The sequence below is a fragment of the Rhinatrema bivittatum genome, chromosome 5 (assembly GCF_901001135.1).
Source record: "Rhinatrema bivittatum chromosome 5, aRhiBiv1.1, whole genome shotgun sequence".
NCBI lineage: Eukaryota > Metazoa > Chordata > Amphibia > Gymnophiona > Rhinatrematidae > Rhinatrema > Rhinatrema bivittatum.
Window position 1 is genome coordinate 6,431,251 of NC_042619.1, and position 13,787 is coordinate 6,445,037.

General features: G+C 41.3%; 1 protein-coding gene across 1 annotated transcript; it reads right to left on the reverse strand.

The window, feature by feature from the left end:
• Positions 1-10,174: 10,174 nt before the first annotated feature.
• On the reverse strand, positions 10,175-11,143 carry LOC115091584 (olfactory receptor 51G2-like). The gene has a single exon (XM_029601763.1). It carries the CDS (start codon positions 11,141-11,143, stop codon positions 10,175-10,177), a length of 969 nt encoding a protein of 322 aa, XP_029457623.1.
• Between the last annotated feature and the right edge of the window lie 2,644 nt (positions 11,144-13,787).

Here is a 13,787-nt window from a genome sequence, read left to right on the forward strand (position 1 = left end):
GAGAGGTCGAGTTTCTGGCTGCCAATAAGCATCAAAATATTCACATTCTGAACACAAACCTAGTGCCACAGATCTTAGCACTGGAGTGTCAGCGGGGTGCATGGGGCTTGTGGTGCAAGGATATTAGGTACCCTAGGCAGACCTTCAGTCTTGTGCCGTCACCCTTCCTCCAGCTTAACTAGGGGTGGACCACTGCATGCACCCCTTAGTGGAATTTTGCAAAACCGAGAGCAAATGCACTATATTAGGGGGGGTATATTGGAGGTTGCTGCAATGCTTAATTCCTGCTTCCATACATATAGGTGAAGCCCAGTGTCTAGGTGGACTTTTAGTTTGGCTTTTGAGAGGGAAATTGCTGTTTCTTTCATTTCACTTAAGTTTGTAAAGGCCCGAAAGCCCTGCCTGAAAAGTCTAGTTTCCAGCTCATATCCAGTGGCTGATAAATTATATATCTGCAGCTTTGTTTAGTTGTGCATGCAGTGTGGTATTTCTGTTCGAAGGCAGTTTTTCTGGTCATCTTATTGGCCCTTTGTCCAAGGTATCCTGTTGCCAATCTGAGAATTGATGAAAAAGAAATGGATACCCAGTTCATGAGAAAGGAGGAAGTGAGCTACCACTCTGGTGCTCACAAACAAGCAGACAGCTAAGGAGGTGCCCAAAAGGGACATTAGAGCATTAGAATTAGGGCATCCCGACAGTGAGGTTCTAGTAATTAGAAAAATAGTCCAAGTGCCTGTAACTAAAAACTCACCTGAGCTAAAAAATTCTAACTTATCCCTATCAATTAAAAAGCAGAATGAAAATACAAACAAAAAACAAACTTTGAAATGTTTGTATGCTAATGCCAGAAGTCTAAGAAGTAAGATGGGAGAATTAGAATGTATAGCAGTGAATGATGACATAGACTTAATTGGCATCTCAGAGACATGGTGGAAAGAGGATAACCAATGGGACAGTGCTATACCGGGGTACAAATTATATCGCAATGACAGAGAGGAGCAGTCGGGAGGAGGTGTGGCGCTTTATGTCCGGGATGGCATAGAGTCCAACAGGATAAACATCCTGCATGAGACTAAATACAAAATTGAATGGGTAGAAATCCCTTGTGTGTCAGGGAAGACTATAGTGATAGGGGTATACTACCGTCCACCTGGTCAAGATGGTGAGACGGACAGTGAAATGCTAAGAGAAATTAGGGAAGCTAACCAAATTGGTAGTGCAGTAATAATGGGAGACTTCAATTACCCCAATATTGACTGGGTAAATGTATCATCGGGACACGCTAGAGAGATAATGTTCCTGGATGGAATAAATGATAACTTTATGGAGCAATTGGTTCAGGAACCAACGAGAGAGGGAGCAATTATAGATCTAATTCTCAGTGGAGCACAGGACTTGGTGAGAGAGGTAACGGTGGTGGGGCCGCTTGGCAATAGTGATCATAATATGATCAAATTTGATTTAATGACTGGAAGAGGAACAGTGTGCAAATCCAAGGCTCTCATGCTAAACTTTCAAAAGGGAAACTTTGATAAAATGAGAAAAATTGTTAGAAAAAAAACTGAAAGGAGCAGCTACAAAAGTAAAAAATGTCCAAGAGGCATGGTCATTGTTAAAAAATACCATTCTAGAAGCACAGTCCAGATGTATTCCACACATTAAGAAAGGTGGAAAGAAGGCAAAACGATTACCGGCATGGTTAAAAGGGCAGGTGAAAGAAGCTATTTTAGCCAAAAGATCTTCATTCAAAAATTGGAAGAAGGATCCAACAGAAGAAAATAGGATAAAGCATAAACGTTGGCAAGTTAAATGTAAGACATTGATAAGACAGGCTAAGAGAGAATTTGAAAAGAAGTTGGCTGTAGAGGCAAAAACTCACAGTAAAACTTTTTAAAATATATCCGAAGCAGAAAGCCTGTGAGGGAGTCAGTTGGACCGTTAGATGATCGAGGGGTTAAAGGGGCACTTAGAGAAGATAGGGCCATCGCGGAAAGATTAAATGATTTCTTTGCTTCGGTGTTTACTGAAGAGGATGTTGGGGAGGTACCCGTACTGGAGAAGGTTTTCATGGGTAATGATTCAGAGGGACTGAATCAAATCACGGTGAACCTAGAAGAAGTGGTAGGCCTGATTGACAAACTGAAGAGTAGTAAATCACCTGGACCGGATGGTATACACCCCAGAGTTCTGAAGGAACTAAAAAATGAAATTTCAGACCTATTAGTAAAAATTTGTAACCTATCGTTAAAATCATCCATTGTACCTGAAGACTGGAGGTTAGCAAATGTAATCCCAATATTTAATAAGGGCTCCAGGGGCGATCCGGGAAACTACAGGCCAGTTAGTCTGACTTCAGTGCCAGGAAAAATAGTGGAAAGTGTTCTAAACATCAAAATCACAGAACATATAGAAAGACATGGTTTAATGGAACAAAGTCAGCATGGCTTTACCCAGGGCAAGTCTTGCCTCACAAATCTGCTTCACTTTTTTGAAGGAGTTAATAAACATGTGGATAAAGGTGAACCGGTAGATGTAGTATACTTGGATTTTCAGAAGGCGTTTGACAAAGTTCCTCATGAGAGGCTTCTAGGAAAGTACAAATCATGGGATAGGTGGCGATCTCCTTTCATGGATTGCAAACTGGCTAAAAGACAGGAAACAGAGAGTAGGATTAAATGGACAATTTTCTCAGTGGAAGGGAGTGGACAGTGGAGTGCCTCAGGGATCTGTATTGGGACCCTTACTTTTCAATATATTTATAAATGATCTGGAAAGAAATACGACGAGTGAGATAATCAAATTTGCAGATGACACAAAATTGTTCAGAGTAGTTAAATCACAAGCAGATTGTGATAAATTGCAGGAAGACCTTGTGAGACTGGAAAATTGGGCATCCAAGTGGCAGATGAAATTTAATGTGGATAAGTGCAAGGTGATGCATATAGGGAAAAATAACCCATGCTATAATTACACAATGTTGGGTTCCATATTAAGTGCTACAACCCAAGAAAGAGATCTAGGCGTCATAGTGGATAGCACATTGAAATCGTCGGTTCAGTGTGCTGCGGCAGTCAAAAAAGCAAACAGAACATTGGGAATTATTAGAAAGGCAATGGTGAATAAAACGGAAAATATCATAATGCCTCTGTATCGCTCCATTGTGAGACCGCACCTTGATTACTGTGTACAATTCTGGTCGCCGCATCTCAAAAAAGATATAATTGCGATGGAGAAGGTACAGAGAAGGGCTACTAAAATGATAAGGGGAATGGAAAAGCTCCCCTATGAGGAAAGACTAAAGAGGTTAGGACTTTTCAGCTTGGAGAAGAGACGGCTGAGGGGGGGATATGATAGAGGTGTTTAAAATCATGAGAGGTCTAGAACGGGTAGATGTGAATCGGTTATTTACTCTTTCGGATAGTAGAAAGACTAGGGGGCACTCCATGAAGTTAGCATGGGGCACATTTAAAACTAATCGAAGAAAGTTCTTTTTTACTCAACGCACAATTAAACTCTGGAATTTGTTGCCAGAGGATGTGGTTAGTGCAGTTAGTATAGCTGTGTTTAAAAAAGGATTGGATAAGTTCTTGGAGGAGAAGTCCATTACCTGCTATTAAGTTCACTTAGAGAATAGCCACTGCCATTAGCAATGGTTACATGGAATAGACTTAGTTTTTGAGTACTTGCCAGGTTCTTGTGGCCTGGATTGGCCACTGTTGGAAACAGGATGCTGGGCTTGATGGACCCTTGGTCTGACCCAGTATGGCATTTTCTTATGTTCTTATGTTCTTATCTGAAAAATGTTTTGTCACCTCTCTTTACCTCTTTGGCAATCTTTTCTTATGCTTGATTTTTTACCGTCTTGATTACTTTCTTAGTCTCCCTCAATTGTACCAGATATTCTTCTTTGTGCTCCTCCCTTTGGGATCCTTTATATTTCTTGAACGCTGTTCTTTTAGCTTTTATTTTATCAGCCACTTCCTTTGAGAACCAGATAGGTTTCATTTTTCTTTTGCTTTTCTTTACTTTTCCAACATATAGATTAGTTGCCTTGGTAATTGCTCCTTTTAGATTGGTCCATTGTTGTTTCACATCTCTCTCTTTCTCCCAGCCTTTTAGTTCTTCCTCCAGGTACTTCCCCATTTCCTCAAAGTCTGTGTTTTTGAACTGCATAACTCGGGTCTTCGTGCGACTTCTCCATATCCTATTTGTGATATGAAACCATACCGTTTGATCACTGGTGCTGAGGTGGGCGCCCACCAGGACATTAGAGACAGTATCTCTATTAGTGAGCACTAAGTTGAGTATAGCTCCCTGCCTCGTGGGTTCCATTACCATTTGTTTGAACAGAGCCCCTTGCAGGGCATCCACTGTTTCTCTACTATTGTTAGAAATAGTGGATGCCCTGCAAGGGCTTCTCTAAGTGCCCCTTTAACCCCTCGATCATCTAACGGTCCAACTGACTCCCTCCCAGGCTTTCTGCTTCGGATATATTTTAAAAAGTTTTTACTGTGAGTTTTTGCCTCTATGGCCAACTTCTTTTCAAATTCTCTCTTAGCCTGTCTTATCAATGTCTTACATTTAACTTGCCAACGTTTATGCTTTATCCTATTTTCTTCTGTTGGATCCTTCTTCCAATTTTTGAATGAAGATCTTTTGGCTAAAACAGCTTCTTTCACCTCCCCTTTTAACCATGCCGGTAATCGTTTTGCCTTCCTTCCACCTTTCTTAATGTGTGGAATACATCTGGACTGTGCTTCTAGAATGGTATTTTTTAACAATGACCACGCCTCTTGCACACTTTTTACCTTTGTGGCTGCTCCTTTCAGTTTTTTTCTAACTATTTTTCTCATTTTATCAAAGTTTCCCGAGCATAGCATTCCAGAGCTTAGGGCTTGCTACATAAAAATCCATTCTCTCGATTTGTCCAGTTTAATAAGATTGAAAGACATTACTTTCAGTAGATTGCTTTCAGCGATCCTGAATGATGGTAATGGCCCGTAAACACAATTTTCAGAAGAGAATTTAAACAACTAGCAGCCAGCCCATTCAAATAACAACACTAAAACATTTAAATTTACTCTCCATGCCACAGGCAACTAATGCAGTTCACTGTGACCTCAACCATCTGACCCAGACCTTCTCCAGTTTATTTACACCCTCCACCAGTACACCTACACCCTCCAGCTCTTGCTGCAGATCCTCTACCCAAGTTAAATGTAACCCACAAGAGAGGGAGAAATGAGAAGTCAAATTTAATATTTATAATTTTGCTGCCCCTATGCACACACACACACAAACACTGAAAGGGCTGGAGCCGAGAGAAGAGCAGTTTTTCTTAGCTCTGACCCATCCAGCCTCATCCCTTCCTTCCTGTTCTCTACACAAAAAAAGCAGGAAGCAGGTCCTTCTCTGCTGAGTGAGATTCAGCAGAACTGCCCACTAGAATTTTGCCGCTATAGGCACAGGTCCATTGTGCCTATTGACAAATCCAGGCCTGCTCTAGTTATAAAATACATAAAGGGGTAAATTTTAAAACATACGCGCAGGTGTACATGTGCGTGCACTACCCGGTGCGCACACATGTACGCTTGATTTTATAACATGCGTGCGCAAGGGGGTGCACACTAGTGCACGTGCCGATACCCATGGCCTTCCCTCGTTCCGTCCCAGGCCGCTCCAAAATTGCTCCGAAATCGGAGCGGCCTGGGAGGGAACTTCCTTTCCCCCCAAACTAATCTTCCCAGCCCTTCCCCTAACCTATCCCCCTCCCAACCCTATCCTAACCACCCCCTCTCCCCAAAAAAAATTATATTTTACCTTCTGCGCCTGCTGGCAGCCTGCCGGCATGCGACCCCCTGGCACAGTGGCAAATGGTCGCTGTGCCAGAGGCATCTAACACCTCTTAGACGCATCCTGGGGCTTTACGTGCATCGCTGGGCCTTTATAAAATAGGCCCCGGCGCGCGTAAACCGATTTACGTGTGTAGAGCTTTTAAAATCCAGCCCAAAGTGCACATATGTCCAAACCCTCAAAACGCCCTCTTTGTACACACACACTTTTCTGCGCAGCAGTGATAGTACATACATGCTCGCACAATTCTGAAAATCTGTTTATTGTGCACTGAGGCTATTTACACAAATATATGCTGATTTTACATTCACAGCCCCCACATAAGTCTTTGAAAATTACCCCCTATATGTTGGAAAAATAATAATAATAAATAAAATAGAAATACGCAGAATGAGCATTCAATACAGTGAGAATTTATTTTTAATTGAATTATATTTTATTAAATATTGCAAAATAAATAACAATCTTATCATCGCTCACTGTCGTAATGTATGTTCACATTTTTATATAAAAGATAAAATCAGGACAGTCTTAAAATTATTTGTCCTAAGGATGTAAACTCATTAGACATTAACTATAACCAACTCCATCCCTTCCCTCCCACCCATATTCCTTTTCCTCCTCCTTCCCTATCCAGCCCCATCATGTACCTTAAACTCCACTTAAAATAACAACACACATATCCCTTTATCTAAAACTCACTTTACACATAGGAGTTCTACACTTTGGGGCAGATTTTATAACCTGTGCGTGTGGCCTATATTTGTGCGCGCTATTCGGTGAGCACAAATGTACGCCCGATTTTATAAAATCCGGGGTCGGCACGCGCAAGGGGGTGCACACTTGTGCGCCTTGCGCGCACCGAGCCCTAGGGGAGCCCCGATGGCTTTCCCGGTTCCCTCCGCTCCCCCTCACCTTCCCCTCCCTTCCCCTATCTAACCCACCCCCCAGCCCTACCTAAATCCCCTCCCTCCCTTTTTTTCAGGCTGCTGGCTGCAGTCACGCCATCACCCGGCATGGCCGCTGTGCTGAAGGCCTCGGTACTGCCCCCGGACTGCCCCCAGACCGCCCCCGGACCGGTGCCATGCCCACAACCCCGCCCCCTTCCCGCCCCTTTTTCAAAGCCCCGGGACATACGTGCGTCCCGGGGCTTCTGCATGTCGCCGAGGCTATGCAAAATCTGCTCGGCGCGCACGAGCAGGTTTTCGGGGTTACGCTCGTAACCCTTTGAAAATCTGCCCCTGTGATACTGTCTGTAAAATTTGGCTAACATATAAGTCTGTAAAATTCTATTGTTTTCAGTCAATTACTTCTGTAAAATCTGCTCTTGATACGACAAAGCATAGACACCAGAATCGTGTTCCAGATTCTCTGAAAAGGTCACATCTTCTTCATGTCCACTTCTGTCACTGTCACTACTCCATCGCCATCATTCTGGGATCTGGTTCCCTCCATAACTTCAGATCTAGTGGTTCAGGCTGGGTCCATTGCGATATTAATCACTTTATGGCTATTAGAAGTCCTCTGCATATAAAGAGCTTATCAGGACTTTGTGCTAAAGAGGCCTCAACATCAGTGTCAAATAAACACACCAGTGGCATTCTATGGACACACGAACCTGGAATCTCAGGTACTCTCCCAAAAAGTGGAGACGTCTGGGCAGGACCAGAGATGGTGATTACAGGTTCCAGGTCCTATTTGATGATTGTAATATTTAGATGTGTCACACAAGACTATTTCATGGGCTTACATGGGGCACAAGTATATATGATGCATCAATTGAAGATTGACCTCCTTTATCACATTCTCTGTGATGTGTTGTGTTCTCTAACAGCTATTGTGAAAGGATTTCACGGTAAGGACCTGCATTCCCTCATCTTGTCATTTTGCATTAGGCCTAGCTAATGCCTTTCTAGGTTTAGTTATTATTAGAATTTGTTTTAGCTTTCGGAGTTAGAAATCGGATGTGTTAACCTGTTTGTTATATGTCCATTTAGTAAAGTGAATTGCAATACGCTCAGGTTTCAGAGAGAAGCTTCAATACTTAGTCAGATAAGCACTTATTCGGATAAGTAGCGAGCAGAATGTAAGTGGATTGGATAGTTACAACTTAGTTGGTTAACTTAGCTGGATAAGTGCCAATTTTCTGATTGATATGTTGAATTAACAAGATAAGCTAGATCTGCTAACTAGTGACTTTTATGGGGATATTCAGCATCATAGCTTAATACCCCTTGTACGTTAGCCAAATTTCTTTGAATATCGAGCCCATAGATGTAGATATTCAGACACAGTCCAGATAGCAAATTTAGCTGGGTAAACTTATACAGCTAAGTTTAGAGGCATATTTAATATCGTAGCCGCTACCTTTAGGAGCCTGTTTGTCCCAACCGGCCTTAGCCAGCTAGGTTAATCAGCTAACTCTGAGTATCGGAGCTGGCCAGTTAACATAGCCGACTAACTCAGTTCCTCCCAGTTATGCCCCGGCTACTTATCCGGCTACATTCTAGCTCACTATATTATTATTAGTTGGCCAGAATTTAGCAAGATAAGTTCTCAAATATTAATTTAGCTGGCTAACATGTGAGTTAACACATAAGGGTAGTATATTAAACAATATTAATTATTACATTTATTACATTACACTCCTTTATTTAATAAATTATTCAAATATTGTTACATCAATAAATTTAACAATAACATTAACATTTCACTACATGTATAATGAAATAACGTTGATAATATTAATGCTAATCCCCACAGATAGGGATTGAAATATATGAACAAAATATCTTGGTTGTGGAAGTGTTAATACGTGTAAGATATTAAGGGGAGAGTGATAATATTTATATTGAGGGGAGGGGAACAATTTTAATGTTGCCCTGTGTAGGGCTTAGATAAATGTGGATGGATGTATGTGAAGGGTGAATGTGAGATATTTTAGGGGATATTAGTATAAGTGCAATAGGGGAGGGTATGCACAATGAGGGTGTCTTAATGAATTGGATTCTTATATGTACATGAGTGAAATGTTAATGTTATTGTTAAATTTATTGATGTAACAATATTTGAATAATTTATTAAATAAAGGAGTGTAATGTAATAAATGTAATAATTAATATTGTTTAATATACTACCCTTATGTGTTGATTTTGGACTAATTAGTATAGGGGTGGATAAGAGTCTCGAGTGTGTATTAACATGTGAGTTAACCAGCTAAATGCTTTTCAATGTGGACCTCACAGTGTCTAATTTTAAAGAATGCTTAAAAAATATCTGTTATCTATATGAAAGTATTCTTTTAATTGCTGGAAAGAGTGTAAAGTTTGGGTGACACTGGAAATTAAATCTCATACATACTCACCATCCTAGAACTGCCAATTTATCAAAAGGCCTGGAGTTAAGTCCGGGTTCAAAATCCCCATTACCCACTATTGGGAAGAAGGAGGAAGTCTCTGGGGCTAACTTAGGTTTTATCTGAATGTCTTCCATGCCCAACGGATAGATTTTATTACATGGCTATTCCTAATGGCTTCCATGAGTGCTGGCGTTCATGAAGTAATATGGCTTTGCCTTCTGTTTCTCTATTTCCAAAACTTTATTTCATCCAATCAGTGGCCCTCACCCTTTGCATTTCTATTAGTTCAGAAAAATACATATAGCCACTTCAGGGGTGGACAACCTGGCTGCCAGCTGTGGGAAATGGATCTGTTTGTCAGCTTCCAAAGTATTAATTCAGTCTTATTCTATTACAGTATACACAATATAAGCAGGCAAATGGTTAACTTGACAAACAGAAACTAGCACGATAAATAAGATAATCTGTCCACCTTGCCTGTCCATGTTCTCTACCCAATATAGTATCACTGACTCTACATGATCAATGACCTAACCTCTGCTGCATATCACTAGGCAATCTCATTGCACTTCTATGCATTTATTAATTCTAATAACATTTTTATCCCCACTACAAATCACCATGATTGGAGCTGAGAAAGGTGTTGGCTACAGATACACAGTATTTTTCTCTTTCCCTTGGATTGGCATTGACTGAACTTTAAGGCAATCAGAAGATTGGACTCCATGGTCATCGTTACTCCTAACCAGCCATCTATGTGACCTCTGCTGCAAATCTGTTCCAGAGATCCATTATGCCTTCCGTGAAGAAACACTTCCTTACATTACTCTTTAGTCTAATGTTCCAGCCTTACATCATGACCCCGTCTTTTAGAACTTTCTATCCACCAAAACATGTTTTGTCTATTGAGATTTTTGACTATGGGAGTAGACTTGAGTTGCAATTTCACATCTCATTTCATTTCTAGTGACATATTTTCAGTATCTCTCTGTGATTCTGTTTTGTACTGAGTATTCTGAGTATCTGTTGCTGAATCTGTTTTGTTTTTATGCTGTAGATAATTGGGTTTAGCACAGGTGGAATCAAAAGGTAAACATTGCCCATTAGAGTGTATATTCCAAGCGGAATATTTTTCCCAAACCTATGCACCATAGACAATCCAAACATTGGGATGTAGAAGATTAGGACAACACAAATATGAGACACACAGGTGTTAAATGCCTTGAGACGTTGCTCTGATGATGCAATACTCAGGACAGTCTTAATAATCATCATATAAGATAAAAAAATAAACACAGAGTCTATTCCTGCTGTGGAAAGGACCACAAATAAACCATAGTAGTTATTGATCCTGGTATCACTGCATGCAAGCTTTAGCACATCAGGATTCATACAGAATGAATGGGAAAGTTGACTTTTACAAAATGACAATCGTTTAAGTAAAAAGGGTAATGGGATAATTAATAGTGTGCATCGAACTATAATGGTCACCCCAATGCTGGCTACGATGGAATTTGTTAAGATGGAGGTGTATCTCAGCGGATTACAGATAGCAAAAAAGCGATCGAAGGCCATGGCCAGGAGCACCGAGGACTCCATTACTGTGAAATTATGAAGAAAGAACAACTGGGTCTGGCAGGCAAGAAAATTAATTTCCTTGATGTTAAACAAAAAAACGCTCAGCATTGTGGGTAATGTAGTCAGTGTCATACCGATATCATTGATGGCTAGCATGGAGAGGAAGAAATACATGGGAGCGTGGAGACTCCGTTCTGTTTTTATAAGAAATAGAATAAAGCAGTTTCCCAGAAGTGCAATAGCATACACTGTACAGAAAGGGATGGAGATCCAGATGTGCTGAGCTTCTATCCCAGGAATGCCGAGCATGATAAAGATCACCGGACTGTTGTTGGTATTATTCAAAGCGTCCATACTTAGACTGAGGTAATATTGTGTTCAGGGTTAATAGTCTAGAAATTAATAGAAATGAATGAATACTCATTGGCTTTATACTATAAAGCGGGGTTATTAGTAAGACAGTAAAACAGTAACAAGGTAGATGACAAAGACCAACTTGCCCATCCAAACTATCCAATCATTCCAGTTCACATTGCTAAAGATATATTAGAGATGCCAGCTGTAGAAGCTTGTCCATTTGTGGTTTACATAACATAGTGATTAGTAGATGCCAGCAGAAAAAGGCCAGCCGATCCATACAGTCTGCTCATCTATTCTGGAAGCACCCCACCTGCCAGCCACAGAAGCTTGAGTGCCTGTGAGATATTGTTCCTTATTCAAGTCAGTTTTCCTGCCTTTTTCTTTGATTCTCTACTAATCCTTGCAGTTGAGCATAAAAATGTCCACACCCAATCCAACATTTTTATTAGCTCTCCCTCCCCATCTCATACCCAAGCCTTGCAACAATCCAAGTAGCCATCAAAGCCAGTAAGGCTACAGCCCAACCATCTAGCTAACTAGGTCATCTTGGCCTTGCCAGGAGGTGATATTTTCTAGGGATGTGAATCGTTTTTTGACGATTTAAAATATCGTCCGATATCGTTAGAGGCGATATATAATAGGAATTCCCCCGATCGGGCCGTATTGCAAAATGGCACTGGCTGTATGGCCATGTTGCCGTATTGCAAAATGGCGCCGGCCATATGGCTGTATGGCCGGCGCCATTTTGCAATACGGCAACACGATTCGAGTGCAGGAGGTCATTCCCGGACCCCCGCTGGACTTTTGGCAAGTCTTGTGGGGGTCAGGAGGTCCCCCCAAGCTGGCCAAAAGTCCCTGGGGGTCCAGTGGGGGTCCGGGAGCGATCTCCTATGCTCGTGACGTCGGGGGACAGGAACCAAAATGGTGCCGGCGCTACCTTTGCCCTGTGATATGACAGGGCAAAGGTAGCGCCGGCGCCATTTCTATCAACGCACCCGTGGCCCGAGAGTGGAAGATCACACCGGGACCCCCCCACTGGACCCCAGGTAATTTAAGACATTTTGGGGGGGTTCGGGAGGGTGGGGGATTTATTTTAAAGGGTCGGGGTGGGTTTTAGGGTTGTTTTAGTGTGCTGGTTTTCCCGCCCTCCCCCGATTTACGATTTACACGATATTTAAAAAAACAAAACCACGACGATCCGATTCCCTCCCCCCCCAGCCAAAATCGATCGTTAAGACGATCGATCACACGATTCACATCTCTAATATTTTCCCTATATAGGTCCATGGTGAGATCTCAAGTAAGGTGCCACTCACCTCTTGTCACATTTGGAATACTGTATACAATTCTGGAGACCATACCTTCAAAGAATTTGCAGGACCTGGTGTAAAAGATAAAGGTGGTGTATCCGCTTGTCAACAATTATCAACAATTATAAACAATTATCATAATGTAATAAAATTTGACATAACCATTGGAGAGTGAATACTAAAGAAAATGTCTGCAGTCGCATTTAACTATAACATGGTAGACTATGATAAAATGAGGAAACTGAAAAGAACATTCTACAAGGTTAAAAACTTGCAGGAGGCATGAACACTGTTTCGAAGTTACGACTCAGAGAAAATGTATTCCATGCATTAAAAAAGGTCAAAGGAAAATGAAAAGTGAGATGAAAGAGGTAATTAAAGCCAAAAGGGCATCCTTCAAGAAATGGAGAGCATTGCAGCTTAAGAGAGAATTTGAAAAGATGCTTGCCAGGTAATTACTTTTTTAAATACATTCAAAGCAAAAAACGTGCGAGGGAGTCAGCTGAGCTGCTATTGTGACTGAGGGGCAAAAGGGGTAGTCAGGGAGGACAAGGAAATAGCAGAAAAACTAAATTAATTCTTTGCCTCTGTCTTCACCGAGGAGGATGTCAGGGTCATACCCACACTGGAAACAGTTTTTGAGGATGATGATGGAGTAACTAAATGGAATCACTGTGAAACTGAAGGATGGAATAACTCAGACTGATATACAAGAATAATAAATCACCGTGACTGGATGGTATTCACCCCAGAGTTCTGAAAGAATGGAAAAGTAAAATTGCAGACCTGTTTCTGATGATTTGTATCCTATCTTTTAAAACAGTCATGGTACCAGAAGACTCTAGAGTGGCCAATGTGAGGCCAATTTTTAAAAAGGTCTACAAGGCTGATCCAATAAGCTATTGACTGGTGAGCCTGATATTGGTGCTGGATAATATGGTTGAAGCTATTCTTAAAAATAAAATTACTGACCACGTGAATAGACATGGTTTAATGGGGGAGAGTCAGCATGATTTTGCAAAGAGAAGTCTTGCTGTACCAACTTATCAGTTGTTTTTGAGGGTATAAATAACATGCAGGCAAAGATGAGCCGGTTGATAAAGTATATTTGGATTTTCAGAAGGCATTTGACAAAGTCCAATATGAGAGACTCCTCAGCTAATTGGAAGGTCATGGGATATGAGGCAGAGTCCGATTGTGGATTGGTTACTGGACACAAGACAGGAAACAGTTGGTAGGACTAAATGGTCAGATTTCTGAATGGAGAACAGTTGTTGGTGGTGTGCCCCAGGGGTCTGTACTGGAACCTGTGCTATTTATAATATTCA